Source organism: Melanotaenia boesemani, chromosome 16, assembly GCF_017639745.1.
Source record: "Melanotaenia boesemani isolate fMelBoe1 chromosome 16, fMelBoe1.pri, whole genome shotgun sequence".
In the NCBI taxonomy this organism is placed as follows: domain Eukaryota; kingdom Metazoa; phylum Chordata; class Actinopteri; order Atheriniformes; family Melanotaeniidae; genus Melanotaenia; species Melanotaenia boesemani.
The window spans coordinates 3,342,617-3,365,809 of record NC_055697.1 but is presented as its reverse complement, the minus strand read 5'-3'; the positions used below and the strand labels follow the sequence as shown (position 1 = coordinate 3,365,809).

The 23,193-nt window shown below is 41.3% G+C and overlaps 1 protein-coding gene across 2 annotated transcripts in view; it reads right to left on the bottom strand.

Annotated features, from left to right (window-relative positions):
- Positions 1–23,193, bottom strand: part of rasgrp3 (RAS guanyl releasing protein 3 (calcium and DAG-regulated)) — a 50,488-nt gene that overhangs the window by 4,373 nt on the left and 22,922 nt on the right. For both annotated transcript variants that reach the window (XM_042011160.1, XM_042011161.1), the window contains exons 2-16: positions 16,595–16,719; positions 16,391–16,493; positions 15,188–15,250; positions 14,755–14,886; positions 13,492–13,639; positions 10,366–10,539; positions 7,575–7,691; positions 5,169–5,447; positions 4,930–5,010; positions 4,657–4,770; positions 4,461–4,576; positions 3,697–3,844; positions 3,497–3,533; positions 3,139–3,288; positions 206–582 (exon numbers count right to left, since the gene is read on the bottom strand). In XM_042011160.1, coding sequence (XP_041867094.1) covers positions 206–582; positions 3,139–3,288; positions 3,497–3,533; positions 3,697–3,844; positions 4,461–4,576; positions 4,657–4,770; positions 4,930–5,010; positions 5,169–5,447; positions 7,575–7,691; positions 10,366–10,539; positions 13,492–13,639; positions 14,755–14,886; positions 15,188–15,250; positions 16,391–16,493; positions 16,595–16,667 — 2,112 coding nt within the window. In that variant the 5' untranslated portion in view covers positions 16,668–16,719. The remainder of the gene's footprint in view (positions 1–205; positions 583–3,138; positions 3,289–3,496; positions 3,534–3,696; positions 3,845–4,460; positions 4,577–4,656; positions 4,771–4,929; positions 5,011–5,168; positions 5,448–7,574; positions 7,692–10,365; positions 10,540–13,491; positions 13,640–14,754; positions 14,887–15,187; positions 15,251–16,390; positions 16,494–16,594; positions 16,720–23,193) is intronic.

The following is a 23,193-nucleotide window of genomic DNA, read 5'->3' as shown; positions in this document are numbered from 1 at the left end:
CACATGTGACATGTTGATAAAAAGTTTTTTTAAGGTTAGCCTTGCTAATCCGAATATTTGGTCTGGCTGCGACACTGCACATCATGTAGGTCTGATAGTTGTCTGAACCCAAAACATTGGAGTAGCTTTTACTAATGTTTTTTCCTACTTTCAGCTTCAAGCTGGAAGTTGAAACTTTGAGTTAAATCCCTGGTGAGTCTGTTACCTTCCTTATGAGCGTCACCCCATTCTGTGTAGTTTCTTTAGAGATCTCTGGCTGGTTCTGATGGGCCACTCTGCACAGTGAAGGCACTGGCTGGTCCTGACCATCATTCCTGTTCTCCCAGCAAGCAAAACCTTTGTTTTTCGATGTTTTCCTGTGAGTCCTATATTTCATTTTGGGGAAGGTGTGGCAGCCGCTTTCTGTGGCTGCCCAGCTGATTTCGGGCCATAGAGGATCGGTTTGGGTGGCCTGGCTGGTTGTGGCCCTCTGCAGGCGCACAGAGATCCTCTGAGCTGATCCGGTCATCAGGGTGATGGATGGCGTGTCCACAGTCGGACCTGCTGGTGTGACTGCTGGAAACTCGAACACATCGTCCTCATCTGAAGGAGGAAACAGAAAAAAACTGTAAGAAAACAGCCTCCAGATAAAACACTGTTTTCAGACATTTTTGAGGAATTTCTGCTTCATTTGGTGTCTTGCAATTTTTTAAATAAAAAATAAATAAATAAGCAAATGTTTGGACACCCCAAGAGTGCAGAGGTTTCTTACCTGTTAACTAGGTTTTGGACCTAAATAAAACTGGTACAGCTATAATAATTATAATATTAATAATAATAATAATAATAATAATAATAATAATACATGTTATTTAAAACACCTTTTAGAAAATCTAAGGTCACTTCACAATATCAACAAATCAAAGTGAATAATAAACCAAAGCACTCTAAGTGCAATAAAACAAAGGAGTGGACTAAAACAGTTAAAAAGCAACAGAAATACAGCAGTCTAACAGATGAACTGAAGAAGGGTTAATGGTTTAAGGCGAGTTTGAACAGGTGGGTTTTCAGAAGGGATTTAAAGAGAGTGAGGGAGTCAACCTTAAGGAGGTCGGGACAAAGAGAGTTCCAGAGTTTGGGAGCAGAGCAGCTTAAAGCCCTGGTCCCCATGGTAAAAAGACAATGGGATGGGACAGCAAGACAAATACAGGAAGAGGATCTGGGGTAACAGGAGGGTAAAGCAGTGTAGACCAGAGCAGACAGGTATGGAGGAGCAAAGAGGGGCTTAGTGGTTATCTGTGCAGCAGAATTCTGGACCAGTTGAAGTTTATGGAGTGATTTGTCAGGCAGATTGAAAATAAGGTAGTCAAGGCGGGAGGTTACCAGGCTGTGGACCAGGACAGTAGTGGAGTGAGGGAGGGAGGTAATCTACCATTTATTACCATGTGATATATTAAAAATATTATGTGGTTTTCTGCTTCTGGATATCTATTAGGGGACAGAAGACGAGGGTCAGATTGTGTTCAATAGAATTTTTGAGCAAAGAGAGCTGTTATGGGTTAATGTATTTGACGTGTGTTTGACGCGTTTGATGTGTTTTGTGTGTTTGACGTGTGTTTTGTGTGTTTGATATATGTTTGACATGTGTTTGACATGTGTTTTGTGTGTTTGACATGTGTTTTGTGTGTTTGACATATGTTTGACATGTGTTTGACATGTGTTTTGTGTGTTTGACGTGTGTTTTGTGTGTTTGACATATGTTTGACATGTGTTTGACATGTGTTTAGTGTATTTGACCTGTGTTGTGTGTTTGACATGTGTTTGACACATGTTTGATGTGTGTGTGATGCGTGACGGTTTTTTGTGTTTGACATATGTTTGACATGTGTTTGACACGTGTTTTGTGTGTTTGACGTATGCTTTGTGTCTTTGATGTGTGTTTGACATGTGTTTTGTGTGTTTGACATGTGTTTTGTGTGTTTGACATGTGTTTTATAAAGCCCGACCAATATGGATGTTTTGAGGGCGATTTCAATATTTATCAGAAAAAAATCGGATAATCGGCCGATTAATTTAAAAAATATATATGAATAAAATAAGTTTTATTTTATTTATTTTAAATACGCATTGTGAATTTTTCTTTCTATGGAGCATTAATACAGCTACCAGTTGTACTGATTAATGTCTTTAGATTTAGACCAGTGGTGTTTGCTATAAGCAATATAATGAGTGAAGTTACTGGTAGAACATTATTTATGCAGCCCTCTGATGCCATTTAACGTTAAATCCTATTTTCTCTACTCCATTGTTTTCTTTGCCATGAAGTCATGAATCATGTGAACCAAAGAAAAAACCAGAGACGCTTTTCTAATATGTTAAAACATGTCATCTTTTACAGAGCTGCATTTTAAACATTTAATGGTCACAAAATGTCTGGAACTCATGTTTCTCCACAACACAGTAAGCTGCTGCTGCAGCCTGAGCCATGTTCTAGGATTTTCTGACAAAGCAAAACTAGGAGTGACATCATGACAGCTGAAGACAGAGAGTAATGTCCATCACTTTAACTTTTCCTTCTCTCTGCTTCACATCCATCCTCCTTAAATGCGTCGCAACACGCAGTTGATGGAGGGATGAACCTTGTTCTGGACTCTCAGATATTTCTACACTTATGTTTTTTCTGCAGTTACTTGCTGGCTTTTAAGCTGTTAGCTAATGCTATGCTAGGATAGCATAACCACAGCGATGTTATTGCTAACATACACGGACAGGGAGTAACTTAGATAGATAGTTTAGCACAATTTTAGCAATGTAACGTAAATGAAAAGCATGACTGATGCAACAAAGCACAGGCCGTCATGACACAAAGAGAGGTAAAGTAAAACTGGACATGCACAATATTATTATAAACAAACAGCAGGGAGGACTGAGGATGGAGTCAGAGCTCCATCTAGTGGACAAACAGTGCAATAACATCATTCTGCACGACTCCGACACTTGACATCATTTACTGTTTTAAGATAAATTAAGAATATTTTGGTGTTTAATCTGTAAACCTCCAGCCGATTATGATCATTTTGAAAAGGGCTATAATCAGCCGTTCAATCAGTCTAGTGTTTTGCTGTGTGTTTGGCGTGTGTTTGAGTAAATGACGGGGACCTTTACAGGTGGGAAGTGCAGGGCTGCTGGGCAGCGAGCTGTGTGTCAGTCTGGCTGGAGATACGCTGCTCAGAGAGCTGGAGCGAATCAGCTTCCTGCAGGCCAGAACCAGCAGTTCCCGGCATTGTTTATGACAGTTAACGCCACAGTCTGAAAAGGACATAAAGAAGATTGTTAAATATAAAGGAAATGGAAATAAATGAAACATCAAATTGTGTTTTTTCTGTTCTAGATTCCAATTGTCAGCACTGATAGTTGGACTGAAAGATGTTTTCAGAAGATCTTTTAAGTGCATTAGAAAATGCTAAAAGGTGGCATTACAATTAAATATTCAATATGACATGAAGGACTTTGGTACCTTTGCACTTGTATCCCTGTTTGATGATCCCCCAGAGCTGCAGGTATGTGAGGAGACCAGGTTGCAGTGACAGAAAAGAAAATACAGGTCACAAGCATCCACAGAACAATAACATTTCCCATGAAGTGGGGCATGTTTAATCAGCCACTTTAATCTGTTACAGCAGTAAAACTAAAGAGGTGAGAAACGCTGATACACACAAATCCAGCACAATGTTCGCAGAAGGTGGGCTTTAGGTAGGTCATCTCCTGGAAGTCGTGGATAAATCCTGGTCCCATCTTACACTGGAGCAGAGGGTTAGCCCGAAGGAAATACGCCATCATCTCATCCTTGCTGATCAATCCATCTCTGAGGTGAAGAAAGAAAGAATCTTACAGTTACCAACCAGTTTATGAAAAAAGAAGTGTAGTTGTTTTTCCAGATTGGATTCTCAGAGCATATTTTTACACACATTTTATTACTTCAGCTATGAGTGAACAGTTGGTTAACCCATCTATGTATTAACCTACAGGCCCATCTCAAACCTCCCATTTTTAAAGACGGCTAATCCAGCATCATCTTCATCCTACCTGTACTGTGAGCTCTCTTCAGCCAGTAAAACACAGTCTTGACTCTTGTTTTATCTCTTGCTTGTGATTCTTTGCTGGTGCACTTTTAAAATGACTGGTGTGTTTATATCTGACTTTTCATATCCAAACTTTTCAGAATTCACCATCCAATCCAACATCTACTCCCATAATCCAGTTCTTCATTCTGTGATTGATGTCCTGAAAACATAACTCCCAATTTATTCTCTTATTTCTACATATCTATTTACTTTTATTTGATTTAAATTTTTTAAAAACTTTTTTCTAAGGCATTTTATTCCTCTCTTCAGCACTTTGGTCATTGGTTGCTGCTGTTTTTAAAGTGCTTTAAAAATAAAGTTGGCTTGCTAATTTATTGTTGCTTCTTTCACACTTACTGATCTTTGTCCAAAACACAGAAAGAGTCCAGGAAGGGAAAGTTAGCCGCAATGGTCTCAAAGTCTTCTTGAGAAATATAACCATCATGGTCATGGTCGTAATTCCTGAAGACAGACTATCACAAGACAGACATGAAACTTATCTCTCTGGAAATATATGTTGGTTTTCTGAAAGCATGGGGTCATTTCTCCTTACATCTACCACCTTCCTGATGTGTTTATTGACTACCGTGGGGTCTGGTTTGGTGGTGACACCTGAGGCCCAGTCCAGTGGGGCCAAGGACTTGTTGGGAGTCGTTGGAGAGGTCGGCTGTGGAGAGGATGCACACACACAAAACACCATTTAAAAATCTTGTGCTAAGAAGTAAAACCTGTCCTTCATGTTAAACAGCAGCTGAAACATATATAAGCTTTTCACATAAAATATTATGATAGAGTACAGCTGATTATCACCTTAGCAGAAACTTACCACTGATTTGGGGTTACGAGGTTCCCGTAGCAACGACAACTCATAAATCTCATCTTCTGTGTAATAAAGGTCTAAAGAAAGCTGAAGAATATGAGCATTTGGGTAGAATCAGTTAAATTATCAAAGAACAACTCTAAGTTTTTATTTAATACTGTAGAATCAGGTTCAGTCTGATTGGCCAATAAACATGTTTTATTAGATCCTTCCCTCTGAAAATACTACTAGTGGTAATCTCTCACCGTTAGCAGGTAGATGAGGTCCATGTTGGGCTCCACTTGGGCTACTGCACTTTGCAGTGAAACCAGTTCATTGAAGGTCATGTAAAGCTGATGCATCTTCGCAAGGTTCACTTTCTCACCGTCACCGAGCCAGTCAGGAAAGACCACATTCACTGCAATCAGGTCTTTCAGATGCACGCCCAAAATGGGGATTTTAAAACCCCGGCACTCGGTGAAGACCTTTCGGTAGCAGGAATAATTGTTGTTTGAAGACACCAGATTGGTCATCTCACTCCAGATCTGGGACAGAAAGAGGAAAAAAAAACAAAAAACAACGGCAGTAGTGACCTCCTTCCATCTGCTGGAGCTATGGCTATATGGTGTTGCTAGCCCCCATGTGCACATCTACGTGAACAAATGCAACATTTCATATGCACAAATGTTGCCTGTTGATTGGCTGGAGGAGGGCAGCGATGGGTTCATCTCCAGCTCGGGTCCTCTACCAGTTCCTAGGACTGCTCTCTTCTGGATGGAGAGGTCTGACGGTTCTCCAGGTATCTGTTGGAGCCACTTCTCCAGTGTGGGGGACACGGCCCCCAGTGCTCAGATAGCCACTGGTACTACTGTCGCCTTCACCTTCCAGGCTTTCTCCAGCTCTTCCTTGAGTCCTTGTTATTTCTCCAGGTTCTCGTGTTCCTTTTTCCTGATATAAGTGGGGATGGCTACATCCATCACTTTCCTTTGCTTTTGCTTATCCATGATTACAATGTCCGGTTGGTTGGCCACCCCCATTTTGTCTGTCTGTATCTGGAAGTCCCACAGGATCTTTGCTCTCTCATTCTCCACCACCTTGGGAGGTGTTTCCCATTGTGACCTAGGGGTCTCCAGTCCATATTCTGCACAGATGTGTCTACACTATGCCGGCTACTTGGTTATGATGCTCATGTATTCTTTGCCTGCCAGTATCTTGCACCCTGCTGTGAGGTGCTAGATTGTTTCAGGGCCCTCTTTGTACAGTCTGCACATGGGGTCCTGTCTGGTGTGGTAGACCTAGGGTCCTCTCTGGTGTGGTAGATCTGGGGTCTTGCCCGGTGTGGTAGATCTGGGGTCCTGCTTGGTGTGGTGGATCTGGGGTCCTGCCTGGTGTGGTAGATCTGGGGTCTTGCCCGGTGTGGTAGATCTGGGGTCCTGCTTGGTGTGGTGGATCTGGGGTCCTGTCTGGTGTGGTAGATCTGGGGTCCTGCCTGGCATGGTAGATCTGGGGTCTTGCCTGGTGTGGTAGACCTGGGGTCCTCTCTGGTGTGGTAGACCTGGGGTCCTGTCTGGTGTGGTAGATCTGGGGTCCTGTCTGGTGTGGTTAATCTGGGGTACTGCCTGGTGTGGTAGATCTGGGCCTCCATTGCCCTGGTACTCAAGGCTTGCTCCTGTGCTACCATGATTAGCGCCTCTGTGCTGTCCTTCAGTCCAGCCCTCTCTAGCCATTGGTAGGACTTGTTCATATCCACCACTTCAGCTATCTGTCGGTGGTACATCCCATGCAGGGGCTTGTCTTCCCATGATGGTTCCTCCATTTCTCCTTCAGGTTCTATTGCCTGAGACATTCACTCAATGCTTCATCCCTTGGGGACATCTTCCTGATGTATTCATGGAGCTTGTTGTATCTTGGATCGAGGCCCTGATGCTCTCTAGTCCTTGGCCTCCCCCTTTGTGCTTAGTGTATAGTCTCTGGACACTGGATGTGGGGTGGAACCCTCCATGCATGGTGAACAGATTTCATGTTTTAGCATCTGTGGTCTGAACTTCTTTCTTTGGCCAGCTTATTATCCCAGCAGGGTATCTGATCATTGGCAGGTTATAGTTGTTATTTACCTGGATCTTGTTCTGCCATTGAGCTGATTTCTCAGGACTTGCCTTACTCGTTGCAGATATGTGGCTGTGGCAGCTTTCCTTGTGGCTTCTTTGTGGTTGCTATTTGCTTGTAGTATGCCAAGGTACTATATATATATATATATGTATATATATATATATATATATACATGTATATATGTGTGTGTGTCTGTATATATGTGTGTGTGTGCGTTTCTTGATTCATCAATATCAAGCCTCTAATTTAAGCTTAGCCAAAAAATAAAATCCAAATTAGATTATACTCTATGAAAACCTGATATAATATCTTAAATTCCTTTTACCCATAAATAAGGTGAAGATTATGTTTTATGAAAAAAAAAAAAAAAAAAAAAAAAAAAATATATATATATATATATATATATATATATATATATATATATATATATATATATATATATATATATATATATATATATATATATACATATATTTATATATATATTTACATAAGAGTTTTCTGGACTGAAAAAAGTCAGGGAAACAAGAGTAATGTGCAGTCAAGGACTATTAAAAATGTACCTTAACGACTTCTGGGGCCAGGTAAGCATGAGTGTCCTTCAGCCGAGAGATGGAGCTATGGCTCAGCCCACCAACCACTGCCATCAGAGTGTTGAAGTTCTGCAGCTGCAGCAGTTTCTGATGACACACAGGGAAATGTTGGAATAGTCTTCTTTCCTTTTTTAAAAAATTTTTTAATGAGTTTTATGTCTTAATTTCTTTTGCTGTCCTATTTTTTAAAAAAAGTTAGGAGAAAAAATGTGAACTCCATATCCCAGGATTCCTTGCAGTCATGTGACTGCAGTAAGTAAAATGTATTTATAAAGTGCTTTTCACGAATAAAAGTCACAAAGTGCTGTACATAAATTGGGTGTGAAGTGCAAAGAGTTTTAAAAGTGTTTTGATTGTTGGTGGAAGATGTGCTTGAAACTGTTAGTGTTAATACTTCGCTGCTCTCTGGATTTTTCCCTCCTGTTCTTAAACATGCTATTGTGACTCCAATGTTAAAAAAGCCCAACCTAGATCCACTTGTTATTGGTAATTACAGGCCTATTTTAAACCTTCCATGCATGGGGATAATTCTAGGAAAAGTTGTATATGAGCAGTTACATAGCAACCTGCTACAAAACCATCTATTTGACATGTATCAGTCTGATTTTAGAGTCAACCCCAGCACAGAAACGACTTCTGTCCAAGTTGTTAATGATCCTAAAATCAACTCTGACAGCCACAAAGTCTCAGTTTAAGTTCTTCTTGATCACAGTGCCGCTTTTGACATCGTGGACCACTGTATCCTGCTTCAGCACCTTGAGCAATGTGTAGGCCTCAAAGGTCCTGCTCTAAGCTGGCTTTCTCCCTTCCTAACCTGTAGATCCCACTCTGTTCCTGTTGGCGTCTTTAAATAACATAACAAAGTTAGGATTTCATATGGTGTTCCCCAAGGGTCTGTTCTTGGCCCTCTTGTTCAATCTGTACATGCTCCCACTTGGTTTCATAATCTGTAAGCACAACATTTCATATCATTCCTATGATTACAACACACAATTATACATATCTGATACTGCTGACCACCAGTCCAGTAAATGATCTCATTCAGTGTATTACTGATGTTAGATGCCGAAAACCTTTTACAACTCAATGGTGATAAACAATAACAGATAACAAATTCTTTTAGTGCGCCCAAAAAGTGAGGCACCATGTCTGTTCCTTACTAATCTCTTTCTCTTAATCCCAGTGAACATGTAAAACAAACTGTTGAAATTTATGAAATTACTCAAATCATTCACACAATATCGTATAACCTCTCCTACACTATACTGAAAAGGCCTCTTATATGCTATACTGAAATGCTCTTATACATTATACTGAAATCTAAAATAAATTGGACTGCGTCTGTAAACGTGCCTTGAGATGACTTTGTTGTGAGTTGGAGTAGTATAAATAAAGCTGATTTAAACTGATTGTATTACTGAAACACAGAATTTCGTGTTGGTTCCTTTTTACGTTTTACATCAGAGTAATGGTGTTAAATATTTTGGGACTTTATTCAACATAAAGGAGTTTTTCCTGTGTAATAATTCTGTATTATCATGTGTGGATTGTTAAACTGAATAAATACAATGTTAAAAATAATAAAATCTACGCATGTTGTGGAAATGCAAACTATCATGTTCTGATAATATTTAGACAGAGCTTATTTAGCAGCAGTTATAGTCATTTATGCTTTATGTTTCCATATTTGAGCATTTTATCGGACTCATCAGTCTAAATGGGATAACTGGGAACTTTTCATAAACTCAATTTTTATCTTTCAGCACTGATCCATTCTTTCATAGTGGGTGGAGGTAGGTAATGGCCGTGTCCTCCTCAGATGGAGACGTCCTGATGGCAGAAACAGAGTAAATCCTGATGCTTCCCCACTGGAACAATGAGAGAACGGTCCACTGATAACCCTGCTCATGTCAGCGTGAACAGACTCGCGTGTCCACGCTGAGTCACGACAACGTGTAATAAAATATTTCCCTGATGGTTTTACTGTCGACGGCCAGTCTGAGCATGGCTGCAGTCTGGACTTGTTTTCTTTCTGATAAAAAGACTATTTAACCCATGTGAGTCACTTCGATTCACTACAGCAGCTTTTTCCAAACTGCTCCCAAGATAATTTCAGGGGGTTTTCAGTTCAGTATACAAAAATATGGCCAACGTTTATCTAATAAATGTGAGATTTTTATTGTGACTTTCAAAATGAACATGTTAATTTTGTAAACAACAAAATTATTACTCACACCAAATGAAAAATCTGAATTTTCAAACACCAAAGTTACATTATTACATTACAGATTCAGAGTTTTTCCCTCCTCTTTTTGCTTAAATCAGGTTCAGTCCTCATAAAAACTACAAATATTCACATTTCAGATGATTTTAACAATTAAGATGCCAATTTAAAAACACTGATTTTAATCTTTTATCTTTTAAATAACTATTATTTTTGTGATCAGTGAGATCATGTAATCAGAAATTTAAAGGATTAAAATAATTTCAATAATTACATATTTGGTAGGAGTGAAGCTGACTGAAAGATTTCAGCAAAAGAGAGGAAAAAAGTGAATCTGTAGTGTTTTTACATGAGTCTTTTGGGACAGGATTTTTAGTCATAACCTGAAGTGAATCTGTCCTCAGTGTCCTTCAAGAGAAACATCCTTCAACCTTCATATGAGGAAACAAAACCATAAACTGACCTGGAAGGACAGAAACATCCAGAATGACTTAGAAAGGTTAAAAGCTGAGCGGTGGAGAAGCCTGTCTGACTTACCTGAGCCACGTGGATGTATTTGGAGATGACCTCTGCACGACTCTGAGGGGTGAGCTTGCTGAGCACCATCAGCTGGACCCACTGAGAGACTCCGTTGAACAAGGCGATGGAGCGCTCCAGAGTGGGGTTGTCCAGCAGGCAGCCGTGGATCACGTAGCTCTGATAATCAGTGAACTGAGGACAGAGAGAATTCAGCAAATTCATCTTCAGATGCTCCGTTTCAGCCTGCTGCTCAGGTGATACCTGAGCCTGAAAACTTAATGACTAGAAAACATATGAGGAGTTTGACGAGAGCAGCTCCTGAATGACTCTTCTGGTGGTTTGGATGTGAGAAGCTCTTCACGTTTACTGAGTTTGGGAAAAGCTAAAAATGCTTTAATTTTAAGATTTATCTCTACTCGGACCAGACCAGTCGTCATTTTTCCAACAAGATGGAATTCACAAAATCCCTGTAAGGAGTATACTTCATCCTGTGGTTGAGATGAGGTCAGCTGACCAGGATTCATAGGTCTCACACATGGATCAGCACCACAGGGTCTGGACCTGAACTACATTATGAATCTTGGGAAAATTCTAGAGAAAAATGAATGCAGCGGCTCTTCACTGATACAAGATGTAGGAGGAAAAATGATGGAAATCTCCAAAAGGTTGATGCCCCAGTGAATATGTGCTACATCAGAACTATCGGAGAATGTTTTCCTTGCTTCGGGCCTGGAAGATGATCCCGCTGAGCATTAAAGTCTCACTGGAAGAAGTTAAGAGTCACGGTGACGGATGTGTTAGATTAGTTGACAATATGAAGGATTTCTGGGAATCAGAGCAGCAGCTTTCCTATTTTAGATTTTCCAGGGTGAACAAACAACAGGGTCCAGTCAAACACCAGATCAGGGTCTGGTGTTGCTTCAGCTCAGCCAGTAAAAACCAGATCAGAGCTCTGCAGCAGGTGAGCAGCTTCCCACCAGCTGCATTTTTTTTTTTTATCAGTGCTGCCAAATATGCGGAACATAAAGTGCATGAAGCTTTGCTCTGCAAACCACCACCACTAAGGTTTTTTTAATGTTTCTTTTTATGCATCGTGTAAAACCATTATGAGAAAATTACGAAGGCTTCTAATGATTTTCTACCAGCGGCAAAGTGTAGACGAGGGTGGTTTAAATAAGCTTTGTTTCCATAACTCTTTCATTATTTTTCTCATTAACTTTTAATTACATTATTTTCACGTTTAATAAAGATTTTATTCTTTTTATTTTTTCTTAACCCTCATTAGACCTGCACGTCTGTTTTTATCCTCCCAGAACTGAAGGGACCACCTTCTAGTACCGGGTCGTCCTCTTCATCAGGTCAGCCTTCTAGTACCGGGTCGTCCTCTTCCATCAGGTCCACCTTCTAGTACCGGGTCGTCCTCTTCATCAGGTCCACCTTCTAGTACCGGGTCGTCCTCTTCATCAGGACCACCTTCTAGTACCGGGTCGGACCTTTTTAATCCTGGTGTGATAGATGAAGCAGGTGGTGGAAACCTTCCTCAGAGGTTTTCTCCATATTGACATGACAGCATCACACAGTTGCTGCAGGTTTGTCGGCTGCATCCATGATGAGAATCTCCCGTTCCACCACATCCCAAAGCTGCTCTACTGGACTGAGATCTGGTGGCTGTGGAGGCCGTTGGAGTCCAGTGAACTCATCGTCATGTTCTAGAAAGCAGGTGGAGATGATCTGAGCTTTGTGACATGGTGCATTATCCTGCTGTAAGTAGCAGCAGAAGATGCTCCACTGTGGTCCTAAAGGGATGGACATGGTCAGCAACAATACTCAGGTAGGCTGTGCTGGTTAAACCAGGCCACGTTGGTACTAAGGGGCCCAAAGTGGACCAAGAAAATCTCCCCCCACCATTACACCAGCAGCAGCCTGAAGCGTTGATCCAAGGCAGGATGGATCCATGTTTTCATGATGTTTCCAGCAGATTCTGAGCCTAGTATCTGAATGTGGAGCTGAAATGGAGACTCATCAGACCAGCAACGTTTCTCCATCTTCTATTGTCCAGTGTTGGTGAGTGTGTGTGAATTGTAGCCTCAGTTTCCTGTTCTTAGCTGGCAGGAGGACCCGGTGTGTCTTCTGCTGCATCCTGGTCCAGACAACTGCTGCTCTGGATATTTTCTCTTCTTCAGACCATTCTCTGGAAACCCTGGAGATGGTTGTGGGTGAAAATCCCAGTAAACACTCAGACCAGCAACCATGCCACGTTCAAAGTCTCTTAAAATTTTTCCTCATTCTGATGCTCAGTGTTAACTTCAGCAGGTCGTCTTTACCACGTCTACATGACTCCATGCTGCCCTGTGATTGGCTGGTTAACAGGAAGTTAAACAGGTGGAAGGTTGTGAAGTGGGCAGTGAGTCCAATTTCAGCTCAGACCTGTTGACACAGAGAATCTGATAGCAGGACAGGGAAACTGTAAAATGTTCTTTATCTTTTTAAAATAATAACAGTAAATTTGTTTAGTTTGGAAAGATTTAAACTAGCTGGTGTTAAACTTAGAAAAGTGACCTGAGACAGACAGGTGTTTGATAACTTATCATGATCTGGTGTTTTTAGAAAATGTTCCAGACTTCAGGGAACGTTGAGCTGCTTGGTGAGAGCGCAGAGTTGGGATAAAGTTTTATATCAGAACATCTTTTGATGTTGTAAAGAAATCTTTAAGAATAATTCTGACTTTCTGTCCCTCTCTGACCTCATTCCCTGTGATACCACATTTTACTGAAAACTCTGAAGAAGGGATGTTATGATTATTTAATTTCACAATTAATTGCGGTTTTAAACGGCACAATTAATTATACATAAAGTTTCCTCAGTATTGTCACCTTCCATAAAGTATCATGTCTGAACCACAAGAGATCAGTGCAACGTGCACACGTTAAGAAAACAAGGTTAAGTCATGTCAGACGGGTCGTCCTGCAGCTTCCTCTACATGTATGGCTGGAAACTTCAGAAACTTCAGAAATAAGGAGGATGTAATAGTGTTGGGAAATTAATTAACATAATAGCTGTAAAATCCTGATTAATCAATAATCGTACCAAGTAAATCTGTCAGCTGTCAGAACTTCAGCTGGATGGAAACACTAAAAGTCCTACCGATATCCTCCGAATAGACTTGAACTCCAAGAAGGTGAGATGCTCCGCCAGCTCCATGGGCTCCAGGTGGTCGAACAGCAGGGACGCTTTGCCTTTCTTAGCCTGCTTCTTTCGCTGTGTCAGCTTCCGCATCCAGTCATATGATGGGCTGCAAGGCAGGACGAGGTAGATAACTGTTGATGGATGAGCTACTTGATCAATACGAGACAAAATCAGGACTTTGTCACTTCCAATCAGAGCAAATCAGAAAATCTACTTTTCCTCCTGAATTCAGGATTATTTTGGCTGTTAGAAGAAATAAAATGGAAATAATTCCAGATGAAGAACGTCTGACAGATGATTACTGGATCCGTGATTCATCCACATTTAGTTTCTTTATGTTTCCCAGTATTCCAATAATTCAAATCTATACTTGTTTGAATCATTTGAGCTTTAGATGAACTAATCAATAAAAGGATGTCACTTTTATCTCTGATCATCAGAAAATTAACAACAAATCACTTGAAATAACAGCCACTAAAGGACGAGTGGTTTTACTTAGTAAATATTGCTTTAAAGGCCTGAACGATTTTTCCTTTTTCATTTAAAATCACAATTTAAAAAGATGCAATTCGCAAATTACAAAGGAGAGCGATTCATTTTTATGTAGCACAGTGTCTGATCCAGGTTTCACTCCTACATCCAGGTTTTACTGGTTTTACAGCATCCACTCCATCATGTGACTTTACTTCACGTCCCCATATTCATCTTAGATCTCAATTACTTCCACCTCCGCTTTGGTTGTAGAAATCCTCCTCTACCTCGTTCTTTCCACCATCCAACCACCTCATTTCTGCAAAATCAAACTATTTATACCCACATTTTAATATATACCTACTAAGTGCTTCACAAAGAGAGTCATGAAACAAGAATATATATATATATATATATATGTATGTATAAAAACAAAAGCTAAATAAAAACAAGTTTAAAAAGAAAATGTGTGTTTTCCCTAACTTTAAACTTCTCTCTTCATTGAGCTGCACTTTGTTCAGGCAGCAGCTGGTAAACGATGGATGGAATAATGTTGATGCAGCGATAGCGTAGCCAGGAAAAAGAACTGAAATGGACAGTAAGTTGAATTTTAACCCACATTTGGTGGGTGTTCATTACGAGACCTGCTAGTAAAACACTTCTGTACCACCATCTATGTACCACTAATATCCTGTGATTATCTGACTGGCGGACGAATCCAAGTCTCTGTGTGTCTGACTGATGGCTTACATGGCGGAGATGTCGATGAGATTGAAATGCTCCTCACTGCCGAGCCGAGCCGCCACATCCCTGAATTCCTCTGTTATCCGAATGAGTCCCAGATCCAGGTTGAACTCTGCTGGAAAAGTCACTATCCAATACCTGGATGAATAAGAGGGCAGCAGAAGAACTCAGATGGCTGCAGCGAGAACACCTGAGTACATACTGGTGTTTGACTTTAAAACACAGACTTATTCACTGGTTTGACTCAGAGGGGAAACAGAAGCAGTTCTGAAGGTATGGAAGGAGAACAGGGTTCAGTTCTGGATTAAAACCACAGAAAAACTCTGAGGAGAGTTTAGATTGAAATGTTGACTGTTTTCTATGGGTTTGCTGCTTAAAAGCTAAAGAATCCTGAGTTAAAAGAAGAGGGAGGGATGTGTGTGTGTGTGTGCTACCTTACCTCATTAAATAACAGATCTTTAGCCTGGCTCTCTGGCAGCTGTCACCTTTACAGTCTCTGTACGTGAAGTTAAGTTAAGGACTTTTAGAGAGATTCAAGAGACTGATAGAGTTTAAAGCACAGGAAGTTAGAACCAGACAATGTTGGATTGGCCATTCCAGAAATTTATGGTTAATTTTTAACAGTAACCCCCAAAATGGATTCCATACAGGATACACCTGCAGAATATGGCGTAGTTTTAACTTCTTCTTAACTAGACCCCCTGTACAGAAGATGTTAGCAAACACAAGGACGCAGCGATGCTAACATGTAGCATACCAACATGACGAGGAGAAACTCAGCTAAAAGACCACCAAGCATCGGCATCCAAACCAAACACAGTTCAGACCCCAGCAGTTCTATGGGAATGTAGAAACCAGAACAGCTCTGTCCACTTTAGAGCTTCTGATCATTTCTCCACACAAACCAGGAGTCACATGACAGCACAGACTCTGCTGGTTCCAGAGACGTCTGTCTCATCACGGTGGGACAGAAACTCTGGAGCTAGCAGCCAGAACCAGAAACCAGGTCTTATCCCTGGATCCTCCTGACTCTGACCATTGATAGAGTTGTCCATCATCATCATCATCTTCTCCATCATCATCTGATGGCTTCCTGAGACGCTTACCTGTTTAACACCTCCATTAAACCCATGGAAACCTACTCGGGTTCACTTTTACCTTCTACTCTACCACAGTTACTTTACTCATTCCTTGGATTATTTTACTCATTCCTTGGATTATTTTACTCATTCCTTGATGAAGTAGGCTGCTATCATCTGGTTTTTTACCAGAGGTAATGTTGTTTTCATTTAGAAGGAGTTAACCATTTACATGTTCTACTGTGTTCCAGGTGAATTTACTGAGACACAGAAACACGCATTTTTATTCTGATTTCTGTAGTAACCTGAATTGTCTCAGTGTTCTGTAGATTCCAAGATTATACATACAGCCTTGGTAGTAGTGAAGATGTTTTTCAAATGATTTAGAGTAATTCATTTCTGACAGGAGGCGGGGAAAAAATGACATTATCACTTCTCTGCTCGTCTGACATCAACATGAGTCATGAGGCCGAACACCAGCAACAGTCACCCTATTAGGTGAGAAACATCTTACTATATGCTCAATTCTCCATAATGTTTCTATCTCGTGCCAGCTGGGATATATCTTCAGTAGTTTTCCTGCCAGCTCGGATGATGTAACATACCAGCGATGCATCAGCAGGAGTCTGCGAGGAAGCAGGCTGGCATTCAGATCGCCATCGTCATCTGTGAAGGGAAGTCATTCCTAAAACATCAATAAATTTAAGGCAGATGTCAGCTCAAGGCTCCTCTGCAGAGCAGCATTTAGGATGTTCTTCATCACTCACCAAATGCATGAATGCATTCATTCAGGAGAGCATCCAGAGATGCTGCCTTCCCCAGTGTGGATGATCCCATCATGCCAAACTGCTGGAAATACAGAAGTCAACACTTCCTGCTGATCGGGGCTTCCCTGTGAGCAACAGAAAGTCAATAGTTAGACAGGGAGCTACCAAACTAAAAAAATCTCTGATGAAACTGTAGCAGATACAGTTTCAGTAAAGTGGTGCTTCTGCATCTGCCATCACTTGTCATTCGTTCGTTCATTTTCTATTTGTTCTACTAAAATATCAACGTGTTGTTCTTGAAGGTATGAAATACGACAGCAAAGGACAACATGCTTAAGATTTGCAGGACCATCCATGGCATGACTTTATTAGAAAAACATTTCAGGCAGGGATATTTGTAACCATGGTGACACAACAAAGAGATTAGCTTTTCAACAATATCCTCGTCTTAAAGCAAAGCTGAGCTCTGACGTCCTGCAGCTGAGACGGTGTTTGGTGAGAGTCATGAGCTTTCTCACCAAGCAGCTGCTCGCTGGGCAAAGTATGGCTGAAAGGAAGCAGAGACACTCAAAATGATCCTTCTTCAAGTCAATGAAGCAGAAACACAACAGACGTGACGCAGCTAGAAAATATCTGTGGCTTTGCAGACCAAGGAGCTCTCCAAACAGGTCAGGGACAAACATTGTGGAGAAGAACAAACCAGGTTAGGGTTTTAAAAAATATTTGAAACTTTTTGAACCCCAAAGAGCTTCATCAAACCAATCATCAAGATAACACCCCAACAAACCTGCCGAGAGACGAAAATCCACCACAGCTCACAGACAAGGAGGACATTAATCAGAAAGACAACATGGAGAGCAAAGATAACCCTGAAAGAGCTGGAGCAGCTGGACTGGGAAGAGTGGACAGAAATCCCAGAGACGGGATATAGATACACTCCTGAAGACTGCAGCTGGACCTGCTGCAGGAGGTGCAGGACCGAGGCTGATCCTCCGCCTGCCTGTCGTCTCCTGAGATAAAACTAATAATACAGCAGAATTCAGCCTTGTTGACAGATTTGTGCAACTTCTGGCCACATTTAGCAAAAAAAAACAAAGAAAAAACAACAAAAATGAGAGGTCCTGGCCTCACCTCTCAAGACTGAATCAACTTTCTTGCTTCCCTAAACACAACAGAGCTACACTCAAAATATAAACAAACTGGGGTCTGTTACATCATCCGAAGTCCGAAGCACCAACAACACAACATGTCTGCAGACTGAGGAAAGAACATTTTCTCATGTAAAAAAAACAGTGCTGAGTTTAACAATTCTAATACCCAGATGAAGATGGTTCAGCGTGATTAATTAGGCTGTAATAATGCACCACATGTTACTGCCAGTGATCAGAGCCAGCCCAAGTTATAAGCAAACAAGCTGCCTCTGAGGGTCCCCGCACCCGAGGAGGGGCCACAGTCAAATGTGCTTCAAATGTCCACATATCTGGATTTAAAAGAATTAAGAAAATAACTATAAATAAAATAAATAAAAATAGTAAAACACACAAAAACTCGACTTTATCAAATCAAATCAAACTTTATTTATAAAATGCTTTTCATGCCGAAGAAAACACGAATGACATGTTAAAACAGCAATTCATGCAGCCTTCACACACCAAAATACAAAATATAGCCATTTAAAAACACTCATTATAGTCTCTCTCTCTCACATACACACACACACACACACACACACACACACACACACAAAGCGCCCCCCTCTGTCCTGATGCTGCTGTAAGGAAACAATATCATGGGGATCTGTCCACACCAGGAGCCAGTCCATCCACGTCCACAGATGCCGTCGCCATAGCAACCACCCAGATCAGGGCAGACCAGGGTCTGCACCACTGCAGTAAGGCTGCAGCCCCCAGCAACCCCGACAAGGACGGTCACCGCGGCGTCACTTGCGGTAAACGTTGTTCCTGCGCATTCTGAACCAGGTGGGGTTACATGACTAACGAGCTTCAGAGAAGACTTGAAACATGGCGGCAGCATGACAGAACAGGACTGTGGCGGATGCAAGGTTTTTGTTAGAAATTGAACAAGTTAATGATTAATGAGCATTTCAAAGGTCAAAAGTTTAAATAAATAAAAAAAAAAACTCTTCTTCCCAACTAGCAGCACTGCGCATGTCAAAGGTTTCATGATCGTATTAAATCTGTTCATCATGTAAATACAGCTGATCGGATCACGTTATCCAGCGTCCATGTCAACATGTCAGCTGGAATCTCCGATCAGATTGATTTCAGTCGGATAGTTGAAATATTGTCCATGTAAAGGTAGCTGCTGACAAAAGACACAAAAAGACCATGTGAAATGTCCTGAAGTGAATAAAGACGGTTCTACTGAGTGGAGTCGCTCTAAATCTTTTTAAAGTTCAGATCTCAGATAACGTGTTGGCGTAAATCAAAACTACAACGAATATTGGATCCATTTTGAGCTGTAACACGACTCAGAAATTCCTACAATGACGTAGATTCTGCTTGTTCAGCTGGGTCTCCCTGATGGACGCACAGTTCTCAGCATCTTCAGCTCCCTGGGAGAGTTTAGAAACCAGGATTTCCATGCGGTCCCCCATGGTTGGAGCTGATCGCCTGGATGTGTGATGCAGACATCGGGTTGAGAGAGATGAGGAGCTGAAACCAGATCAATAACACCAGACTGTCTAGTTTTTCTTACAAGAACACAACAGAGACCTGCTCCAGAGGAAACGTCAGGCTGCATCATGTAGCTGGTAAGTGCTCAGCTTTACGCCCCTGTTAGAAAATAGAGAAGTTCATATTTACTCATGTAAAAATATATTTATGCATGAAGACGGTACGGGTGCAGGGATTTAAAATATCACAAACCAAACCGCAAATTTGATAAAAAAAAAACAAAACATTACAGTTAAATTTTTTTCCCGTACCGTTCTGGCCGAATGCCTGCAGCATCGTTCTGTACAGGCACTGTTGGTGCTGAGGTGGTCTAGGTGGGCCCCCCAATAACATTCAGCTTGTGACCCCATAAAGGCCCTGGTTGACCCTGCCAGCAATAACAGCGTTGTAACCACGGTAACAGCTGTTTATCTTGACGCCATCACTGATGATGAGTGTAAACATAAAAGCTTCCAGCTTGAGAAAAGGAGACGTGTCTTGGCGTTCCAAGTAAGTGATGGTGTGTTGTCTCAACTTTTTGCTTAGTTTGAGATTTTAAATCTTCTAACGTGTGTGTGTATGCGTGCATGTGTGGGTGTGTGCGAGTGTGTCTGTGCATGCGTTTGTGTGTGTGTGTGAGTGTGAATGAAAGCATTGTTCCCTGACTGAACTGGTGAGTATGGATAAGGGAGGTGATTAGATGCGATGATTCAGCTCTTCCTTTGATCATGTGACTGCGGTGACCTGAAGTAACCCCTCCACTGGTCGAGAAAGCATTTGTTTGTCATAAGACCGAGTAACATCCGAGATGCTAGTTGGGTTATTCTGCTGGCCCAGCCCCCTTCTACGACCGCCTCTGGAGAAAAGTCTCCATTAATAAAAAAGACTGTAAGCAGGATTTACAGATTTACAGTCATATAAATTATTTAGTTACCAGACCGACAGAATCGAGTTCTTTTTTATTCAGATTCAGATTTATTCAGCTGCTGGTAAATACGAAAATGTATGAAACCCAAAAGCTTTCTCATCATGTAAAAGAAAAGCAGCCTAGATATGCCTCTGGGAGATTTTGTGGTTTGGATTAAATGTTCACATTCAGCAGCTCGACAGGATCTGAGGCCCGATCTGTGCAGCTAGTTCAGCAGGTGCATTAACACCTGATAGTCCACTACGCTTGGTACCATCGAGGGAGGGGAAGTTTCTTCATTTTGGAGAAAAGTGGTTGAACATATTGTCATGATCTGTGTTTTTGGCTTTGGTTTTTTATGTTCTTGTCATGTTTAGTTCAGCTGTTTCCGCGTTAGTCCATCTGTGTGTATATACTGTCCATCCCTTGGTTTCCTTTTCACGCTGCCAGTTCAGCGTAGTCTTCATGTCATGTTTTGTTCATGTCACGTCAGAGTCTAAAACCCTGTTCCTGCACCGGTCTGCCTTCTGCCCCGTCATCTGCCTGCATTTGAGTCCACCTCTCATCCACGCCACAGTCCTCACACATAAAGGAAAATGACTGGTTTTTATGATATCCAAGAGCAAGAACAGAGAAACCAAAGCTATTCAACTTAGGTCTGTCAGAAATAACGTGTTAAAGGTGGTAACTAATTTATGTAATTAACTGCTTTAATATTTTTAACGCAGTTAATGTGTGCTTGGCATGACGAGCCCCATACATCCGTCATTTCTCTGTTATGACAGGACGTGGAGAGATGGAAGAGATAAACCACATCTGAACTTTTCCTGTATTTTTTTTTAAACTCATCCTGCGTTCTGCACCAACATGGCTGCTCTAGAGGATCTCTGGTCTCTCTGTTTGTGCAGCAGCTGCTTCCTCCCTCTCCTCTCATGTTGCTCCGTGAATCATGGCGGCTGTCGGTGATCAGCTGATCGGCTTTTCTCTCTTGCTGCGTGTGTTTGTGGATCAGCTGAGAAGGAGGAAACTGGCGTTTCATGGTTCACACGTCACACATTTACCCCAAAGTGTTGTTGTTGGCAGGATCTTCTCTAACACAGTAGGTGCTGGTGGTAGACGGGGTTTATACTTCAGCTATGCAGGGGCGGGTCTAGAAAAGTTCTGATAGGGGGCCTGGCAGGAGCACTAACCAGGAAAAGGGGGGCACAGATGAGTCCTTTTTTGGGGTCTAGATTTTATGAAATATTGAACCGATTATTACAACTAAAGTGATCCTCTAATAAAAAAAAAAAAAGAAGAAACACTAGTAAAACAAGCAGCCAATGAAGTGTTTTACCAGCAGGTGTTTATTTTGGGTGAAGCTGCTGTAGGACTTTTATCACTGCTGCACAAACACTCACACTTCAAAGATAAAAGAAAAAAGCTGTTTTTATCCAGATTATCAGTTTGATCAGAGTTTCTTCATCAATGTCGGCTGTTTAACTTCAGTCGTCACATCTGCTGGTTTTAGGACAGAAATTATCACCATGGAGACGGTTGGTGGGTTGATGATAAATCTAAAAGAACATTACATGCTGCATTTACTGTCCATTGGACATCTGACGTTTACCCAAGAGAAGGTCAGTTAACAGTAAATTTTTGTAGCATCGGCTCGTTCTGGGGTTACAGTACAGTAAAAACGGACAGATGTCAGGCATAGACACGAATGATGATTAATCATGATTAATTTGTCATGGTTGCTGCTTGGCTGAGCCTCCAGCTCCTCATCAAGCTCAACTGCTCCACCTGCTCTGATAACTCACCTGCTCCACGCCCTACTTAAACACTCTCCAGTCTCTGCTTCCCTGCCAGATGGTCAGCAATACTAACCTTGTTGAGATCTTTGGCACGTCCTCAAATTATGAGAATATACAACCCTCCCAGAACCCCCAGAAGAGGTTCGATTTTATGTTCGAATCCTATGAACAAATGTTAGCCAGAATTAGAAATGAGGATAAGTTTTTAAGAGGTCCACAACGGTTTTTTTTTTTTGCAGATGTGAAATATTGCTGTCAATTGACTTTAATTTTGTACACTTATCACTTATCACAGCGAACGTGAACTATTCTTAAAATAATAGTAATAAAATTACAAAATAAGAAGGAAGAGAGCAGACTACGTCAGGAGGAAGCTGAGATCCTTCAGGACCAGGATGTTGCATCCATCAGTCTGTGGTGGAGAGTTCAGTCTGCTCTGCAGCCTCTGCTGGGCCAGTAGAACCAGAACCAGAGACTTAAATAAACAAACTGATCCAGAAGTTCTGGTTCTGTTCTGGGAACTGATCTGGATCCTGGAGCTGACTGTCCAGAGAAGAATGCTGCACAAGCTGCTCTACATCAGTGAAGTACACTATTTTCCCAGAGGACCCCTTCATGCAACTACCAGAAAGCTGTGGACCTGCCGCCCGCCCCACGTTGAGACCATTATGGTTTTTTATTAGCTGCTTCTCACCATAAATGATGCATTCTGGCTGAATGCTTTCCTTTAAGCAAATTAACAACATTTTGGCTTACTTTTTTAAAAAAAAGAAATGTATACGAATCCTCTGCACAGTGGCGTTTCTCAGACACGTCTCATTAATAAAACGAAGCAAAGTGTTTTCAGGCTCCCAGAACTCTGCTTCCATGTGAAGTGAATCCTCCTCATCTCGTCTATGTGTGGACATGGACTTCATTTAAATCACACTGGATCTGAACAGTCGAAGCCTCAGGGACCCAACATTGGGAACCACAGCTCTACACAACACAGTGAGAAAACAACAGTGTTCAGACAGAGGCTTCTTCAGCTACAACTCTACATAGTAGAGTTTTAGACTTTCTAACTAATGATCAGTTAGTTATTGAATCTTTATGGAACACAACGATTAGTAATAATTATTCAATTTAATCCACTTTACATGATATCACAAATGATTAAAAGGCTGATTTTATAAATGACTTTTTCTCCTAAACAGGTCCATGATAAACAAGGTGTCCTGA